This window comes from Pholcus phalangioides, unplaced genomic scaffold, assembly GCF_987345545.1.
Source record: "Pholcus phalangioides strain wild (caught in Gottingen) unplaced genomic scaffold, Ppha-v1.0 ptg000011l_1, whole genome shotgun sequence".
Taxonomy (NCBI): domain Eukaryota; kingdom Metazoa; phylum Arthropoda; class Arachnida; order Araneae; family Pholcidae; genus Pholcus; species Pholcus phalangioides.
This window is the reverse complement of record NW_028301604.1, coordinates 55,947,427-55,964,511: the sequence shown is the minus strand read 5'-3', so window position 1 is coordinate 55,964,511 and position 17,085 is coordinate 55,947,427. Positions and strand designations below refer to the sequence as shown.

Genomic DNA, 17,085 nt, shown 5'->3' with positions numbered 1-17,085 from the left:
CCCTTATTTTGAATCAATTTTTAATTGGTTTCAATTACAAATTGGTCCATTATTTGGTTTCATTCCTGGAACCAAAGAGATTTTAATGATCCATGAATGAGTTTTTTAGTGTAACTGGTACATACCAAAAAAGTAGTCTTAAAATAGTAATAATAACTGCCGGAATATAGATTCAAGTATCTCTAAAATGGAATGCTGGAAATTTTTGAAAAGGTGAATGTTTCAAAATACAACGACGAGTGAAAATTTGGAGACGCAGTGTTGTTGTAAACGATAATAAACTTTTCTCTTAGAGTTAAATTGTTGGACGTCTAACATAATAAGACTTTGTATCAATTAATCACATCAAGAATTAGCGACAATAAATCGTAACGAGATTAAGCCTATGTGACTCGTACATAATTATCAAGATTTATAAACACGTAATTATAGAACGATTTAATTCAATTCCCGAATTATATATACTTTAAGGTAATTCAACTAAATTGTTCTACCTCAAATATTTATTCACTGTCTAGAAATTGGCGCTGGTTTTTTATTTATAAAACACGTCAAGTAAAATTAAGTTAGCAGTTTTCTCTTGAAGATGAGAAAATATTTACGACCAGAGAATGAGGCTGTTTTCCTTTGAGAGAACCTTTTTCTTCGGTATTGTTGTACCGAATCACCAAATGGGTTTCTAGGTTTACTGCCACCCACAAGAGTTGATAAATAATCAACTCCGTATCTAGTAGGATTTTATCTACAGGAGCATCAATATCCTCTACGAAAATTCACGTGATAATTTCTGAGTCGAAATTTTCGTTGTTTTTTTTTATTTAAAGATAATAAATTTTTTCCCCCGTCGTTATTCGGTTTGTGCTCATTCGCAACTCAGCTATGAAATATTTTTCAAAAGGAAATGGGGATGCATATTCAATCATAAATTATTCTGTATGAAAAACTATTCGCGATATTAAAAAATCAAATAAAAAGTGGGAGGGGGCATTTTGGGTGGATTTTCAAGACGCAAAAAATGATGCGATTTTGTTCTGTTCTGTTTCGGTCGAATTCGTTTGCAAAACACACGAACCTTACAACTTTAAAATTACAATTATTGCATTTGATTATATTGAAAAACATTTTGCGAATAAACGTGATTTAAATCGTAAATAGTTTCATGTGGTCAGGATTACAAAGGAGTTATAAGAACATCTTCGGTTGAAAAAAATAGATTTCGGTGGAAAAAAAGTGGAATTATATACAGTATAATACCCGAGTTTTTTTGCCTAAACAAAAACAAATCGAGTCGTGGATGGAAATAGATCTTAATATCTATGTGTTAATGATTATTTTTCATAGAACTGACTAGAAATAGCTTGAATTGTGACAGTATTACCATCACGGTAATCAACGCTTTTATGAGTTTACGGGAAATTAATATAGGATTCATTATTTTCCTAATAGTATAATCAGAATGAATACTAATATTTGAGAGCACACCGATACTAATACTTCAATAGAGACGTGTAAAAGTTTGTATGACTGTTAAAGCCGGCAATTGAAGGATATAAGCAGTAACGGCTCATGTGATTCCAGTTAGGTTCCGAAGAAAAAGAACCTTGCTTTTCGTTAACCCTTTATCTACCAATGGTACTAGTCACACCAGCATTTTAACCCCGTAACATCCCTTACATACGTTGTTAAATGTTGGTATTTTAAAGTATAAAGGCTTTATAACTACTTTATGATTACCAGATAACAGCACAAGAGCGCGGTAGCTCAAGTCGATAAGATACTTGCCTAAAGTCCTAAAGGATGTTTAGAGGTGTCGCGAGTTCGATACCCTGTTCGCCTTTGTCGGAAAACTTTCCTAACACAGGGGTGCAGCAGATACGGTGATATGGCCGCAGAAAATGATTGCTACCGCAAGGAGTCTTGCATCGAGAGGTTAGCGCACCAACCTCTCGGTGAGTATAAAAAAAAGGCTGCCGTTCGGAATCGGCAATAAATTGTAGGTCCCGATCTAATTATCCCTCGTGTGCAGAAAATGGCCGTGGAGTGACAAAAATGATCATATCAGATAACAGCACAAGTGTGGGACAACTATTTTTACAAATATGTTAATTAATATACTTCAGCTAGATGTTTCGCCCCTGTAAAAGAGTGAAGTGTATTATGCTTTCGTGTAATGCAGCAAAACACTACTCTTACAAAATGTTCCCTAACAAATGTATAAAACAAATTATGGCTTTCTTTGTGGTAAAATAAATATTCATTATTATGTATTATTCAACATGTTAAAATTGGTATTTTTTATTTTTATTGTAAGCGTATAGTACTGACGGAACTTTCAAGTACCAGGTTGATTAAATCGTTGTGTACTACACAATTTTTCGAAAAAAAATATATTATTTTTGTTTTTAGGCTTGAATTAGAATTGAAATGACTTACTAAAAAATTTACATAATTTTTTTTTATAATGTAGTAGATAAAATGGTTTAGAAAACATTTTCTCCCGACTGTTATAAACGGAACGTCTAACAGGCAAGTTTCCCTACTAGACTATCTAGTGCTTGCTCGGAATCCCACTCTAATATTTCTGACAATGCAATGAAATAGTATATTCCTTGCTGCTGTTATCTTTTTCACATGTTAATTAAGATTTTTCTTTTCTTTGGATGTGTTCTGATAAGGACTATTTTTTTGTATCTTTTCTATTTATTGATATCTTTTTCCAATTTTTATGCAAGGTCTCTGTTCGTATTTGCAATAAAATAAGGTTCCAATTGAAACTTTTTTTTCTTTTTTTTGCCAGAATAAAAAATTATTACTGAATAGAAGGTAATTAAAGAAAAAGTTCTATACCGAAGAATCAAAGACACGGAATTGCATAAGATCATGTCCTTCGCGCATTTGATTGTTTTCTCTCAATTCTTTCCAAATAATAAGTATAATCAAAAATAGTGTAATTCCAGTATAATCAAAATTAAACCTCAAAGAGGTTTTTTCAGTTCGAAATAAAAGATAAAATTTGAAAGCCCAACTTTGATATAATATAAAATCCTTGCTGTAACGATATTCGATACAACATTAAATATTTCGGGAGCGATATATTTTTTTTTTTCAAATTTTCTTTGAAATTTCCTTTTATACAATGCTCAACGGTTCTCGATGCAACGATAGACTTTCCCATGATTAATTCCTCTATTTTTAACGATATTTTTTTAGGAAATTGTGGAACCGCTACAACGATATTTTTCTATATTTTCCTTTGAATCACCTTAAACATACTATTAAACTCTTCACTAGTGTTTGTTTTTCCGAAAGCATTTTTACAGTATCTTCTTTGTGTGGAAGAGGTAGAAGGGAGGGATGGGGTCCAGTGATTTAAAGCGATGTTTTCTGGAAAGAACAACAAGATGTCTGTTAGTCGCTTCTTCTAAATTCCAGTTCATTTGTTGGAGTATATAGTAACAAGGCCTCCTTTACTAATTTTTTTACATGTGGAAAACGTACCGCAGATGGATATATTTCATGGCAACAATCCATTGCCGATTTAAACTCACGAAGTCTTTGCTATGTTGCTCATAATGATCTTGTTTTCTAATTCTTAATCTTGATAATCTTAATAAGGTATCGTTTCAATTTCAGAAGCAGTCAGCTCGATTAATCCCTCCTCTGCCGATTTCTGAATTGCTATTAATCAATTCTCTAATTTCTTTTATCTCTACATCAGTAAACCCTTCTCCATTAACATTCCAGAAAAAGTGGTTTCGGGGTCCAAGCTTTTTCACTGTTCACGCAAAGTACTGGGATATGTGACTTATTCTTTTCATCAAAACCTCATAGATTTACAGATTAAATATTAATGGCTATAGTGCCATACCTTTCTTATCGCACACACAGAAAAACAGCACTTTCTACATGTGGACCCAGGACTATCTAGGAGCAGGTGTAGCTACAGCAACGACTGATCGAACTTTAGGTTCTTATTTCTTGATATATTTGACGGTACACTCATTGATGCCGTAATAACGGAAAACGCAGCAATGAAGCTAATTTTTTTAAATATTTCGAATTTTCCTTGGACGTTTTTACTTTTAGAAACATTTAAACAACAGTCTTGTAAACTGAAGAGTCAAAAAAACTGGTACAGGCATGCGTATGCAAATAAAGAGATATGGAACCAATCAGAGTACGGCGCTGCGGTCGGCAACGCCTATATAACACAACAAGTGTCTGGCATAGTTGTTAGATCGGTTACTGCTGCTACAATGGCAGGTTATCAAGATTTAAGTGAGTTTGAACGTGGCGTTATAGTCGGCGCACGAGAGATGGGACATAGCATCTCCGGGGTAGCGATGAAATTTGGATTTTCACGTACGACCATTTCACGAGTGTACCGTGAATATCGGGAATCCGGTAAAAAATTAAATCTACGACGTCGCTGCGGCCGGAAAAAGATCATGTAAGAATGGGACCAATGACGACTGACAAGAATCATTAAACGTGACAGACGTGCAACCCTTCCGCAAATTGCTGCAGATTTCAATGCTGGGCCATCAACAAGTGTCAGCGTGCGAACCATTCAACGAAGCATCATCGATATGGGCTTTCGGAGCCGAAAACCCACTCGTGTACCCTTGATGACTGCACGACACAAAGCTTTACGCCTCGCCTGGGCCCGATAACACCGACATTGGACTGTTGAGGACTGGAAACACGTTGCCTGGTCTGACGAGTCTCGGATCCAATTGCTTCGAGCTGATGGACGTGTACGGGTATGGAGACAACCTCATGAATCCATGGACCCTACATGTCAACAGGGGACTGTTCAAGCTGGTGGAGGCTCTGTGATGGTATGGGGCGTGTGCAGTTGGCGTGATATGGGACCCCTGATACGTCTAGATACGACTCTGACAGGTGACAGGTACGTAAGCATCCTGTCTGATCACCTGCACCCATTCATGTCCATTGTGCATTCCGACGGACTTGGACAATTTCAGCAGGACAATGCGACACCCCACACTTCCAGAATTGCTACAAAGTGGCTCCAGGAACACTCTTCTGACTTTAAACACTTCCGCTGGCCACCAAAATCCCCAGACATGAACATATCTGGGATGCCTTGCAACGTGCTGTTCAGAAGAGATCTCCACCCCCTCTTACTCCTACGGATTTATGGACAGCCCTGCAGGATTCATGGTGTCAATTACCTCCAGCACTACTTTAGACATTAGTCGAGTCCATGCCACGTCGTGTTGCGGCACTTCTGCGTGCTCGCGGGGGCCCTACACGGTATTAGGCAGGTGAACCAGATTTTTTTGGCTCTTCAGTGTATAAATACTTTCAGAAGTAGCAGAAAAACATTTAAGAGGGATTTTTCAAACGTTTATTTAACACGTGCAACTTATTATTTGTTCTCTGATACGAGAATTATTATCTAAACAGTGCTTTTTCCAAAAAAAAAAAAAAACTGGGAAAGAAACCGCAAAAGTACTAAAACTGCGAATATGAAATCCACGAATACCGAGGGCCGACTGTAGTTACATCGACATTTTTTTTTCAGCACCAGCTACCCCACGAAAGCGTAAATGAAGTTTCCGTTATTGCTATTTTCTGTGTAAGTTTTCTCTCCGGGATGAAACATCTAACTGAATTTTACAGCATTAATTAAATAATTAAATCTGATTTTTTAAGACGTGAGCCAATTCTCATGGGTGCATAATCTGGTAGTGCTAACAACACCGATTTAGGAAAGATGTCAACAATAGCATAAATTTGGTGGCGCGTGATGATGATGATTCTTTATATAACGATAATGTCTCGCCAACAATGTTTTCCTTGGTCCGCGGAATACTGTTTTCTTGAGATTAAACTCTAATAGCTACGTACGTACTTGCACTAGTTCATTTTTGTTCTTTTTCTCGGAATTTCATCATTTGTCTGACAAGCATTTTATATAGCTTTTTTAAAAGGTTTTTAGAATGAAAACTGAACATGTGGGGCACAAGAAAGATAAAACTTAAATTTCACATTTCATTGAATATCTTGTGAATCTAAAAACAAAATATGCTACTGATCACATCATCAACCTAACCACCCAAATTTTGGAATTTTGCCATCGTATTTGAACATTTACTACTTTCAAATGCCGTGCGCAGAAGCTAAGCCTATTATTTCTACGTAGCTATTGTGAGTCAGACAGATTTCTTGAGTGGTATTCCACTCCATCAAATCCGGAATGCTCTAGCCACAAGCTTTTGTTAAACTGCTTTATGAAGTCTCGAGGCTTTGCAAAGAAAAACGCATCTCTGGATTGGCACGTGCGAAACTTCTTCATTACTCATATTTTACATAGGAAAGTGAGATGAATTTTAATGAGGACGAAGAATTGAAATCCAAATGAGCAGAGTTATCATAACGTTTTGTTGACGTTCTCGTTGCTTTCATTCATAAATTCGGCGGCGAACAGTTTAAATTATTTGTCATTTTATTCAAAAGGAATGTTAAGCGAACACACAAACAGTAGATTCTTTTTAGAAGTGAGTGATGATATACAGTGAATTATATTGCGAATGGATATATATATATTTTATACAAGATTTTGAAGAATAGACTTACATTTTGTCTTTTCGCAAGGATCCCCAAGGTCACGATGCGCCAAACAAGAAACTGAATAAATTTACGTCATATCATAAAAACAAAATTACTAGAAGGACAAAATATTTGGATGAAAGAAAAGATGAGAAGGATGCATGTATATTTAAAAAATAATAAAATAACAAACAAGTATATAATATAATGCATTGCATTCATAATATAATAATTAAATTTCGAACTTATTATTTCGATACAGTACAATATACGTCGCATTGAATCGCATTCTTTTGTACAGGTCCCTTCGACCAACAATATTGTATAAATAAAAAATAAAATAAAAATACTCATATAATTCTGCAACAGCTGTTTACATACCATAGCATAATTAGCGTCAAAGCCTTTTCACGTCCCAGGTATTGCTGACATATAAATTCAGAGAGGTACGACTCAAGATGATGGTGAACTGTGTTTTCTTCAATCATTGTCCAGATCCTCTCAATCATTCTATTTTAATAACACTAATAACGATGATAATGCTAACACATTTGAACGTGGTACGACTATTACCATGAACGTGACAACTACTACCACGAACCCCGTCTTATCAGGTAAATTTGAGCAAGTGTTGTTGAACAACCGCTAAATTGAACAATGAGTACGTAACTTCAGACATTCGTATCGGGGGAATACATGAAACAAAACAGTACATTATTATACTGTAATTATACTCGTGTACAGAAATCAATGTTATAACTTTTTTTCCATTTGCTTAGGAATAACAGGAATGGTTTTCCACAAAATTTAACTAATTTGAGGAAAACTATTGTTTTGCAAAAAAAAGTGCATTTATTACGATATTAAGCATTCAACGAAGGCTTAAAATAGCCCGAAATTTAAAGCTCTAGCAAATACTGTATAATAATATTATTTTTATTACTTTGTGATAAAACTTATTTTTGAAGCAATTAAAACAAACATGCAGACACATTATAGAACAGCTTCAAATAAGAAAAACAAAAATGTACAGGGTGATTATAATTAAAGTTCCCATATACTCTGCGTAGTTTTTCTCAAAGCTACTCATCCGAATACAGCAAAATTTTCAGAATATCTTAATGAGGCCATGAGAAGAGAGATTTATGCAATAAAAAATAGTCCGATTCTTGACCATCACGTGAATTACTGGCACTTTTTTTATTGGATTTTCATTTTTTCCATGGTCCATATAGCGTATATACCAATTTTCAATGAAATACGTCTACCAGAACGGGCGATACATAGGTCTTAGTAGTTTTAGTATACTACTTCACCAAACACACTCTGGCCATATCGCTATATACTGCCATTAGCGGGATGGGCTGGAAGCGAAGGCGATGTCTATCGGTGGTCGCCTCGAGTTCGTTAGGGAAAATATCTTGTCTATACCCTACCTTGGGTTCGAACCCGGGACCCTGACAAAAACATTCACGATGGTAGACGAGCATCTTACCACCATGCCACTCGGGCACGAGTTTCGGCATACTGACACTGCTCAGACCTACGCAACGCAGCGCTCGTCGGTATACTGAAACTACTCAGACCCAAGGTTTCTAGAATATATAGACTCAGACCTATATGTAGCACCCGCTCTGGTGGACGTATTCCATTGAAACTTGGTATATACGCTATATGGACCATGGAAAAAAAGGAAATTTCAATAAAAAAGTGTCAGTTATTCACCTGGTGGTAAAAAATCTCACTATTTTTCATTGCATACATCTCTCTCCCATAGCCTCATTAAGATATCCGGAATATTTATCTGTATTCGAGTACACACGGGAACTTATATTATAATCATCCTGCACTTCTGGTTATCATCAGTAAGTACATGAATAACATGAAAACTACATACAGTATGAGTATAATGTGCATTCTATATTTTTTAATTTTGTTCTTTGAACCACTTTAAATTTATTTCCAGATCCTTACAAATCCGAAAACTGTGATCGTGTTTTTGAAGACTTGGAATTTACAATACAACATCCAAGTTATCCTGATGAATATGTCAATGGAGAGTTTTGTCGATACCTTATTTCACGATATTCAGAAGAAATTTGTGGCTTGGAAATAACATTTATGCGCTTCGATCTCGAAATGAGTGAAGCTTGTAAGAATGATTATCTATCTATCGGTGATGAAAGACTATGCGGAGAAATTGGAGATGATTCTGTCGGTAATATTTGCCATATTTTCTTTTTCTAACATAATTTTTCTAACATTTCCGATTGTTAAACATTCATAATAACTTCAAAATAGTGTTGGTGATATAAGAAGTGTTTCCGAATAGTGTCCGGAAGAAATAAAAATTCTACGGTTGATTTTAAAATTAAAGCAAAATATTAACAAAAAAAAGATGAGGAAAAATATAGTAATTCACCTGTGACAGGGGCACTTACATAAAATAATAATTTGTTAGTTATAAAAATTTACATTTTTGTACGGTCCCTTGATCATAAAAAAAAAGGTGAATTATTGAAATTTACGTCTTTGTTATGCAGGAAGAAATGTATTCCGTAACGTTTGAAAAAAAATGAAAATAAATCATGATATCAGTAGTGCAATTTTTTTTACTTTGTCCCTTTTTATGACTATTTCCATTTTTCTTTCGAGACATGGTCATTTTTCAGCACGTAAAAAGTGACAAAAATTCAGAATTTGTGTACCCCGTGCCTCAGAGAAATTTCATTCAAATGTTATGACGCGATCGACGTTTTTTCTATAGTATTATATATGGGAAATTACACAAATTTTACTAAGTGCCATTGCCAATTTACCTCTTTTGCGAAATTTTCTTTTCATATTTTGGTTTAATTTTAGAATCAACCGAACATTTTTTTTCCTTTCCGGACACTTTGAATAGAAAAGTGCAAAACACACCACACCTATACAAACATACAAAAGTTTGAAATGTTACACTAAAAGCAATCTAAAAATCATTAATAAATAATTTATATTCATATGATATAGTATATGATAATTGTATGGAATACGTTTATATGTGTGTGGTGACGAAGTAGATAAAGAAACACTAAGCTTCATATTAAAATGAAAAAAAGTTCTGGTTACGTACGAATATTATCGGTATGTTACGAGTATTAGTTTATAATCAATCATCTCTCTCTCTAAGAATCTCCAGAAAGCTTAAGAAAAGCAGATATACCTTCAATTGAATAAAAACATCACTCCCATACATTGCATAGACTAATGTTTTTATTCTGTATCAGTGCCAGTAACTTGAAACCAAGTTTCGAACAACGTACGGGCATCGATAACAGTCCAGATGCTCCAAATAGAAGGAAATAATGAAGCAATAATAGAGTGAGAGATGAAGCACTTTGCAAATGATCGGTTGTTCTAGGAATGTGCCGATTCTATTGTATAATATTTCTTTTTCTTTACCTGTCGATATGTTTTATGTTCTTTCTTCCACAATACTGTACAGTAACCAATCAGCTCTATAATCGTGATTGCTCACTGACGGTCGATAGATTTTATCGATACTGACAGTCTTCACCTCTAACAACTCATATGTCATTTCATAATTGGCGCAATTTTTCTTGTGCGTGTCTGTGTTAGAGTACTCATCGTGTGGTTATTCCGAGACTTTTATGGTTAGTTTTAACACATCACGCGCGGGCGTGTATTCTCTCATTTCATTTTTATCGCTCACAAGAGATAATTAGACCGGTACCTATGTTTTCAAGCAGATTCCGAATGGTTTCGATTCCATCCGATTTATCATAATCTCAACCACTTTCAGGATTTGGTTTGGGGTTGGCTTCGCACTGTCCATATTGTACTACACAATACAACAGAGAAGTCAACTAACGAAGTTAATCTGTATGCCTCCAACGGCTGGGGTTGATCGATTTGGAATTTGAACTCCGTTCTATCGAAACAGAGGCCGGTTCACTAACCGCTTGGCTGCTAAGGCGGCTGTACGCTCTACTATATTCGGGTGCATTTCTACTTATTTAGTCGATGACATTAAACGAAAACTCAATACAATAGGAAATTCATTTCAAACAAATAAATGTTATTTAAGAAATAAACTACTTATTTACTAAATGAGTACAGTCATTTTATTAAAAAATGATGAATAAATAATTTGTTAAATACTATTGTCAGATTTAAAATGAATGTACAAAGTTAAAATTTAAGCTATAAATCACCAACCGGATAAATTAAATTTATAAATTTAACCCTCTCCGCCGGGTGCAATAGATCTGACAAATACATCTCATACAAGTTTTAAAATATGTATCAAAGCAAAAACTAGAAAGTGAACACTTAACGTTTTTTGTATCTTATCCCTTTATCGTAAGTACGTTAGCTATAATTTGTGACACGAGTGCTTTTCAACTCAAAACTTCATAGTATTGAAACTGTTGCAAAGTAATCTGATTAGTTTTTATTGGAAAATGTTATTTTTAGATTTTACTTATTTTTTATGCACACACACACATATATATATTATCAGAATATATGTATAATATACTTTATTCATCAGAATATATGTATGTATGTGTGTAATTTTTATATCACTCATATATATATATACACACACACATACACACATATATTCTGATGAATAAAGATTTGTTTTGGAAAAACATTCAGCCTGGTTTTTTTTTTGGTTTTTTACGCAGTTTTCATTAATTTTCCTACAGAAATGGTAATTTTTGATGTACCAACATGTTTCAGCGCACCAACACTTAGTTGGTGCGCTGTACCCGACAGACTGAGGATTTTAAAACGAAGATTCGAAAAATGGTTCCATCTCACCTAAATTTTAGGATATTTTGCTGAAAAATAATTTGTTATGCAAAAAAAGATGTAAAAAATAGTCGAATTTTATTTTAATTAGTGCAATTGGGGAGAAAATGAATTGCATAAAAATTTACCACTCGTTTGATTTCAGCACTTATTAGAAATATTTCTACAGCATGAAACGCATAATATAGTTACGCAAATACTCGTAATTGTAATGAAAATAGTGTCACGCCAATAAACATTTATTTAGTTAATAATTGTTTTTAACAAATTTAAATTGCTGGTTTTTTTAAACATAATGCATTACATTATGTTTTAAGAACTCGTTTTATTTTTTTTAGATGATTCTCTACCTCTTAGGTTAGTTTCTAGAATAAAGATGATTTCATATATAAGTGATGTATAATTCCCTCGCATTCGGACTTTCTTCGTGTTGTGTCAAAAACACGATTCATTTTTTTTTTAATAGCTGTTTCTTTTTTTATATTTCTTTCAACAGTGGAATATCCATTTGAAGTTGACACGGAGGAAATCATTATGGTTTTCAAAACGAATGAGAATGTCACCGAAAGCGGCTTCCAGATTCACATGAGACAGCTCTCTCAATGCGACAGTGACCTGAACGGTAAAATTGCTTTAAGTTTTCAGGGACATCGAGTGTATCCACCGATCACTATAATTCTTGTCCTTGGATCATAGACAGAGAATTAAATTTTGAAGAAAATGACTGTTTTGAGCCGGATGCTAGATACTATCGCTTCTAATCGCGTATTAAATGACTAATCTTTCAATCGAGTCATGACAAAAAAAACGACATGAAATCTCTAGTTTGTGACAGGAGATAAACTATATTTCTACATCATAAATCTTATTCATCTTGAGAAATTAACGGTTTTCTCATGAGCGTTCATGATACTGTATATAATTGCTTCCAAGGATTGATCGGTTGATAAAATTCTAGTACTAGCAGTTCTATTCGAATGTTTCTTGTCTTCAATAGATTTACTAGAAAAATTTCCTTATTGATGAGCTATGGTAATTAAATCCATAGATGTGTCATAGATACAAATTTTATTATGATCCAAATACAAAGGCCACAACAGACAAAATGCTCAACGATGTGGCAGAAAAAAGATGTCCATAAAAATTTTGGATGTCGAATACATAATCTAAACTATATCAAAAATACAGAAATGTATGCTTTTTTGATTCCATATTAACCCATACTCCCTACAAAAAAAGTTCCCAAAAGATATTAAAAATAAACCTATGATGTTTCATATCCTCCCCCTCATGCCAGAAGTATGAATGTGCAAATTTTTTTTCACTTTTTTTGGGTTTATCAGCTGCTTGGATTCCTTATTTTGCTCTCTAAGTTTGCCAGAAACGCATGTTACAAAGCATTTTATGGAAATGACACTCATAGAGTAACATGGGTAGAGTAAACATTCAAACGTCATTTTCCACGTTTTGGAAATTTGCACATTCATACTCCTGGCATGAGGGGGACGACAGATAATCTGTGTTCTAGCATATAGCCTGTATAATAAGTTAGTTGATAATCTTCAGAAATCATATTTATAAGTATTCGAGATAATTCCAGTCTCTGACATGGTTTTTGACATGAATACGTCATCTGGTGATACTGAGAGCATTCACAAAAAGTTGCGCGACGAAATAATTCCAACGCTCATATCTCAGGAAGTATTCAGAATATATCAGCGTTTTTGATGTCTGCTGGTAGATCTCGTTAAGGCAAAAATCCAATGATCTAATTTTAATATCTCTTCTGGTCTGGGCACCAGGCTCGTGGCTCATTTTCCTAACGAAATTGTATATATTGTAGATATACACTATATCTCGAAAGGATTCGCAACGCAAATAAAAGTCAATGGTGTCATGTGACGGGAATTTTTGAGACAAATCTAATGATGTCACTCCGGTTTTAATACGTACCTCTTTCGGGTCTTGGTATCAGGCTCACTTTCGTAACGAAATTGTTTTACGATATATTTCGAAAGATTCACAACGCAAATAAAAGGGAATGACATCCTATCTTCTGTTAGATATTCCAAAGACGAATTTGATGATATCCTACGGATTTTAATACGTCTTCTGGTCTGAGCCTCGGGCACGCGACCCGAATTTATAACCAAATTGTTTTACTCTATGTCTCGAGAAGTTCGTAACGCAAGTAGACAACATTGGTATCATCTGTTAGCTGTTCCAAAGACAAATCTAATGATATCAATTTCATTATGTCAATACCAGGCCCGTCATTTAGAGGCTTTGAAAATACACTCCCCTCTGGCTTTTGAAAATACACTAAAAATGGTACCCGGAAAAAGTTGAAATGACGGCCCTGGGGTCAATACCTACCACGCAAATGTAGGCACAAAGAACGTATTCACGTCAAAACCTGCGGTCGTGTCTACGACACAGGCTACCCTAAATTTTTTTTTTTATTGGTTTCCAGATAATTTGTGAAACTCGTGGTGAGTTCTGCAAAAAAAGATGGACCGCACTGACTCGCATGAACATAAAATGGACGTTTGAATGACGTTAACATGAAGCAATCCATGTTTTTGTTATTCAAATAACATCATATGCCTAAATGAGATATGTGATTCAAATACAACGTCATGGCTCATTTAAATTTCATGAGGGAAAATTAAACCATACATTTAAAAAGTATATCGCTTAAAAATATGTCCTATACTTTCACAAAAGATTAAGTACGTAAACATCGTTTGAGATGCAGTGCCGTCTTAACGCATGGGCCCACCCGGGCACGGCCCGGGGCCTCAGGAGAAGAGGAGCCTCACAAAAATGAGATCCGGTTGAAATTTTCTATAATTTCCACGGCAGGGCCCATGATGCTCTTAAGACGGCCCTGTTGAGATTTTTTTAAAATAATAACGTGATCATCACGTATTGGCAGTATTTCGGTTTCAATATTTTTTTTAATTCTGTTTTAGCAATACCAGCTGTACACGCATGTGACGTACTGATTACAGATATTTCTGGTGAATTGGTTACGCACCGCAGTCCGGAATCAAAAGAACCAGCTTGCCGATACACCATAGGACGACGTCATTCTGGCTTTTGCCAAGTCGAGCTGGACTTCATTGACTTCAATGTAGATTACAAGCCTGGATGTATCAACAATTATGTTCAACTTGATGGCCATCGTTTTTGCGGTACAGCGCTTAGAAACCAGCGTAGTAAGTTTAAGACTTATTTAGTGTTATTCGATTTCTTTCGCGCGTATTACAATTATTTAGTTGGCGATTGCATGTTGATAGTATGAGCTGATTGTGTATTCGATTATTCATTGAAAGTATGAAATCCATCATTGATATAAGATCGTCTTGGCGCAATTTTTCTTCAACAAGTGAAAGTAAGATTATACTGTACTTCCATACAGATGCCCCTAATTGTTTGCACAGCAGATATCTCTGCAATTCCAAGAACATACCTTAAATTACAAAAAGTTTTCAAATTGCGTGCAGTTACTTAAAATCGCAAAATTTGTTTGAGGGGTCGTATACATAAAAAAATAAAGAAATTAACTTTTTGTACAGTCCCCGTAAGCTAAAACTTCAATTAATGAAAAGTAGATCCCGTTCTGAAAAGCGATTTGCAAAAAGTTTCATATTTTTAAGTGTAATATTTATCGAGATATTTAATGTATAAAATCACAATGTTTGACATATCCCAATGCAAAAGTTATTGGCTCAAAAGTTGCCATTTTAGGAACTGTGCACAAATTATAATGAACTCAACCATTTTATTTTTTGTGTTCAAAACAAATAAAAATTACGTTTTTGGAAATTATTTATACGATTACAGAATTTGTAATTTACGTTTCGCAATTTGTGTACCACACCCTCAATCATCGACGATAAATGCTGAAAACTTCAAAGTGAAATACAGCGAAACCTCGATATAACAATACTTTGCGGACTAGAAAAAAATATCGCTGTAGAGGGATTATCATTATATCGTGAGGCAGTAGTTTAACATTAGAGTATAGACTTTCCAAATAAGACTTAGAAAAATATCGTTGCAGAGGGATGCAGCACTGTATAGTATTAGCGAGGTTTCCACTGTATTTTCGTTAACATTGCATTTAAAATTATGCAGTTTTTTTATAAATGACTTCTTGGAGCCGCATTTACATATTTCACTAGTCTAGCACACAGGGTCTGCATAAACAGTTAATTTTTTCCTATTTTTTGTGTATATAACCCCTTGGGAAATTTACGACATTTTGAGTAACCACACATTTAAAAAATTTTTGCAAGTAAATTTTTAGACTCAACGGTTGCAGAGGTATCTGCTGTGCAAACAATTTGGGATAGCCTGTATACGGAAAGATTCTAACCAGGGGATTGGGGAAATTCACAAACTCATCAAACTTTTGAACATCTTTTGCTACAGTAGGAGGATTTCTAATTTACCTGGTGGGGCTAAGGTGCCCTTTAAATGCTCCATTCGATTATGGTATACAAAGAGTTGACGGTCCATAAAATTTTCCCTTTTTTAATTCTATGACAACATCGATTAAGTTTAATGGTATGTACGTATTAAATGAAATTTATGCACAAAATAATAATGTTATTACTAATTACGGGAAATTTGTTTCTCTCCCTAAAAAATATGCATCTAAAATCTAAACCCTGAACCTGAAGGGGTTTTTTTTTATGAATGAGACCTTCCTTTTCATTCTCATACTTCAGAGAGTGACTTTGTTTACAGTAGCGCCATCTATTGATCGATATGCATGTCTAAACTTCCGGGAAAAGGAAGCACAAATCGAAATTACAAAAGTTCTGGGAAAAAAACTTGTTTTATTTTTTCTGGAAGATAATTTCTAGAATTAGAATGATGTGTTGGAGGCACATTTTTTTTGGAATCATACAATTGAGTTTCGAAAATTTTCACCTCGACATAGACTTTCGCCTCAGACTAAGTTACATTTTATTAAATGAATAATAAATTTTATTCATGTTTTTTTTGGGTGTTATTTGTCCACAGAAAATGTAACATTCGATCCATTGGGAAACGTTCAATTGATTTATCGAACAGACACGCTAAGGTCGGATCGAGGATTCCATGTCTTATTCCGTCAAATTCCGTGTCCACCACCTGGGCATCCAATCCGATCACCAGGAGGAGCAGGTAAAATATTATCTACCATGTTTAATAAGTGTGATGTAAATAGTGTGATTAAACTGAAGACGTGTCTTCAATTTTTTTCTTATACGTCTTCAATTCATAAGAAAATGATTTAAACCAGAGGTCCTTGGAGCGGTTTTAGGGAGTCCGTGAGCTTGGATGAAAAAACAATTTATTATTTTTACTTAATTTTATGCTAAATATTTTTCTGTAAAGGGAATCTTTGGCCTTCATTTTACAAGCAAAATGGGTCCGCAGGCCATGAAGCTTATGTCCACAGAATAAGCAGTATTTGCTTCATTTGTTCCACCACATTTTTTTTTCAAATTACCAATAAGTAGACCAGGTTAGTTTTTGAATGCCTTTCCGGAAAGTTTTGAGATGTGAGAGAGAAATTTTTCATTTTGGACATATATAGAGAGAACATATATCATATCATTGATAAGCTGTATGGGTTTTCATAACATTTTATGCAGGGGGAAAGGGGGTTGGTAAAAGAAAGTAATA

General features: G+C 34.6%; 1 protein-coding gene across 2 annotated transcripts in view; it reads left to right on the top strand.

Annotated features, from left to right (window-relative positions):
• The window catches only part of LOC149080599 (cubilin-like), a 50,062-nt gene that overhangs the window by 11,598 nt on the left and 21,379 nt on the right, over positions 1–17,085 (top strand). For both annotated transcript variants that reach the window (XM_089239744.1, XM_089239743.1), the window contains exons 3-6: positions 8,546–8,797; positions 11,897–12,022; positions 14,376–14,621; positions 16,438–16,581. In XM_089239744.1, coding sequence (XP_089095870.1) covers positions 8,546–8,797; positions 11,897–12,022; positions 14,376–14,621; positions 16,438–16,581 — 768 coding nt within the window. The remainder of the gene's footprint in view (positions 1–8,545; positions 8,798–11,896; positions 12,023–14,375; positions 14,622–16,437; positions 16,582–17,085) is intronic.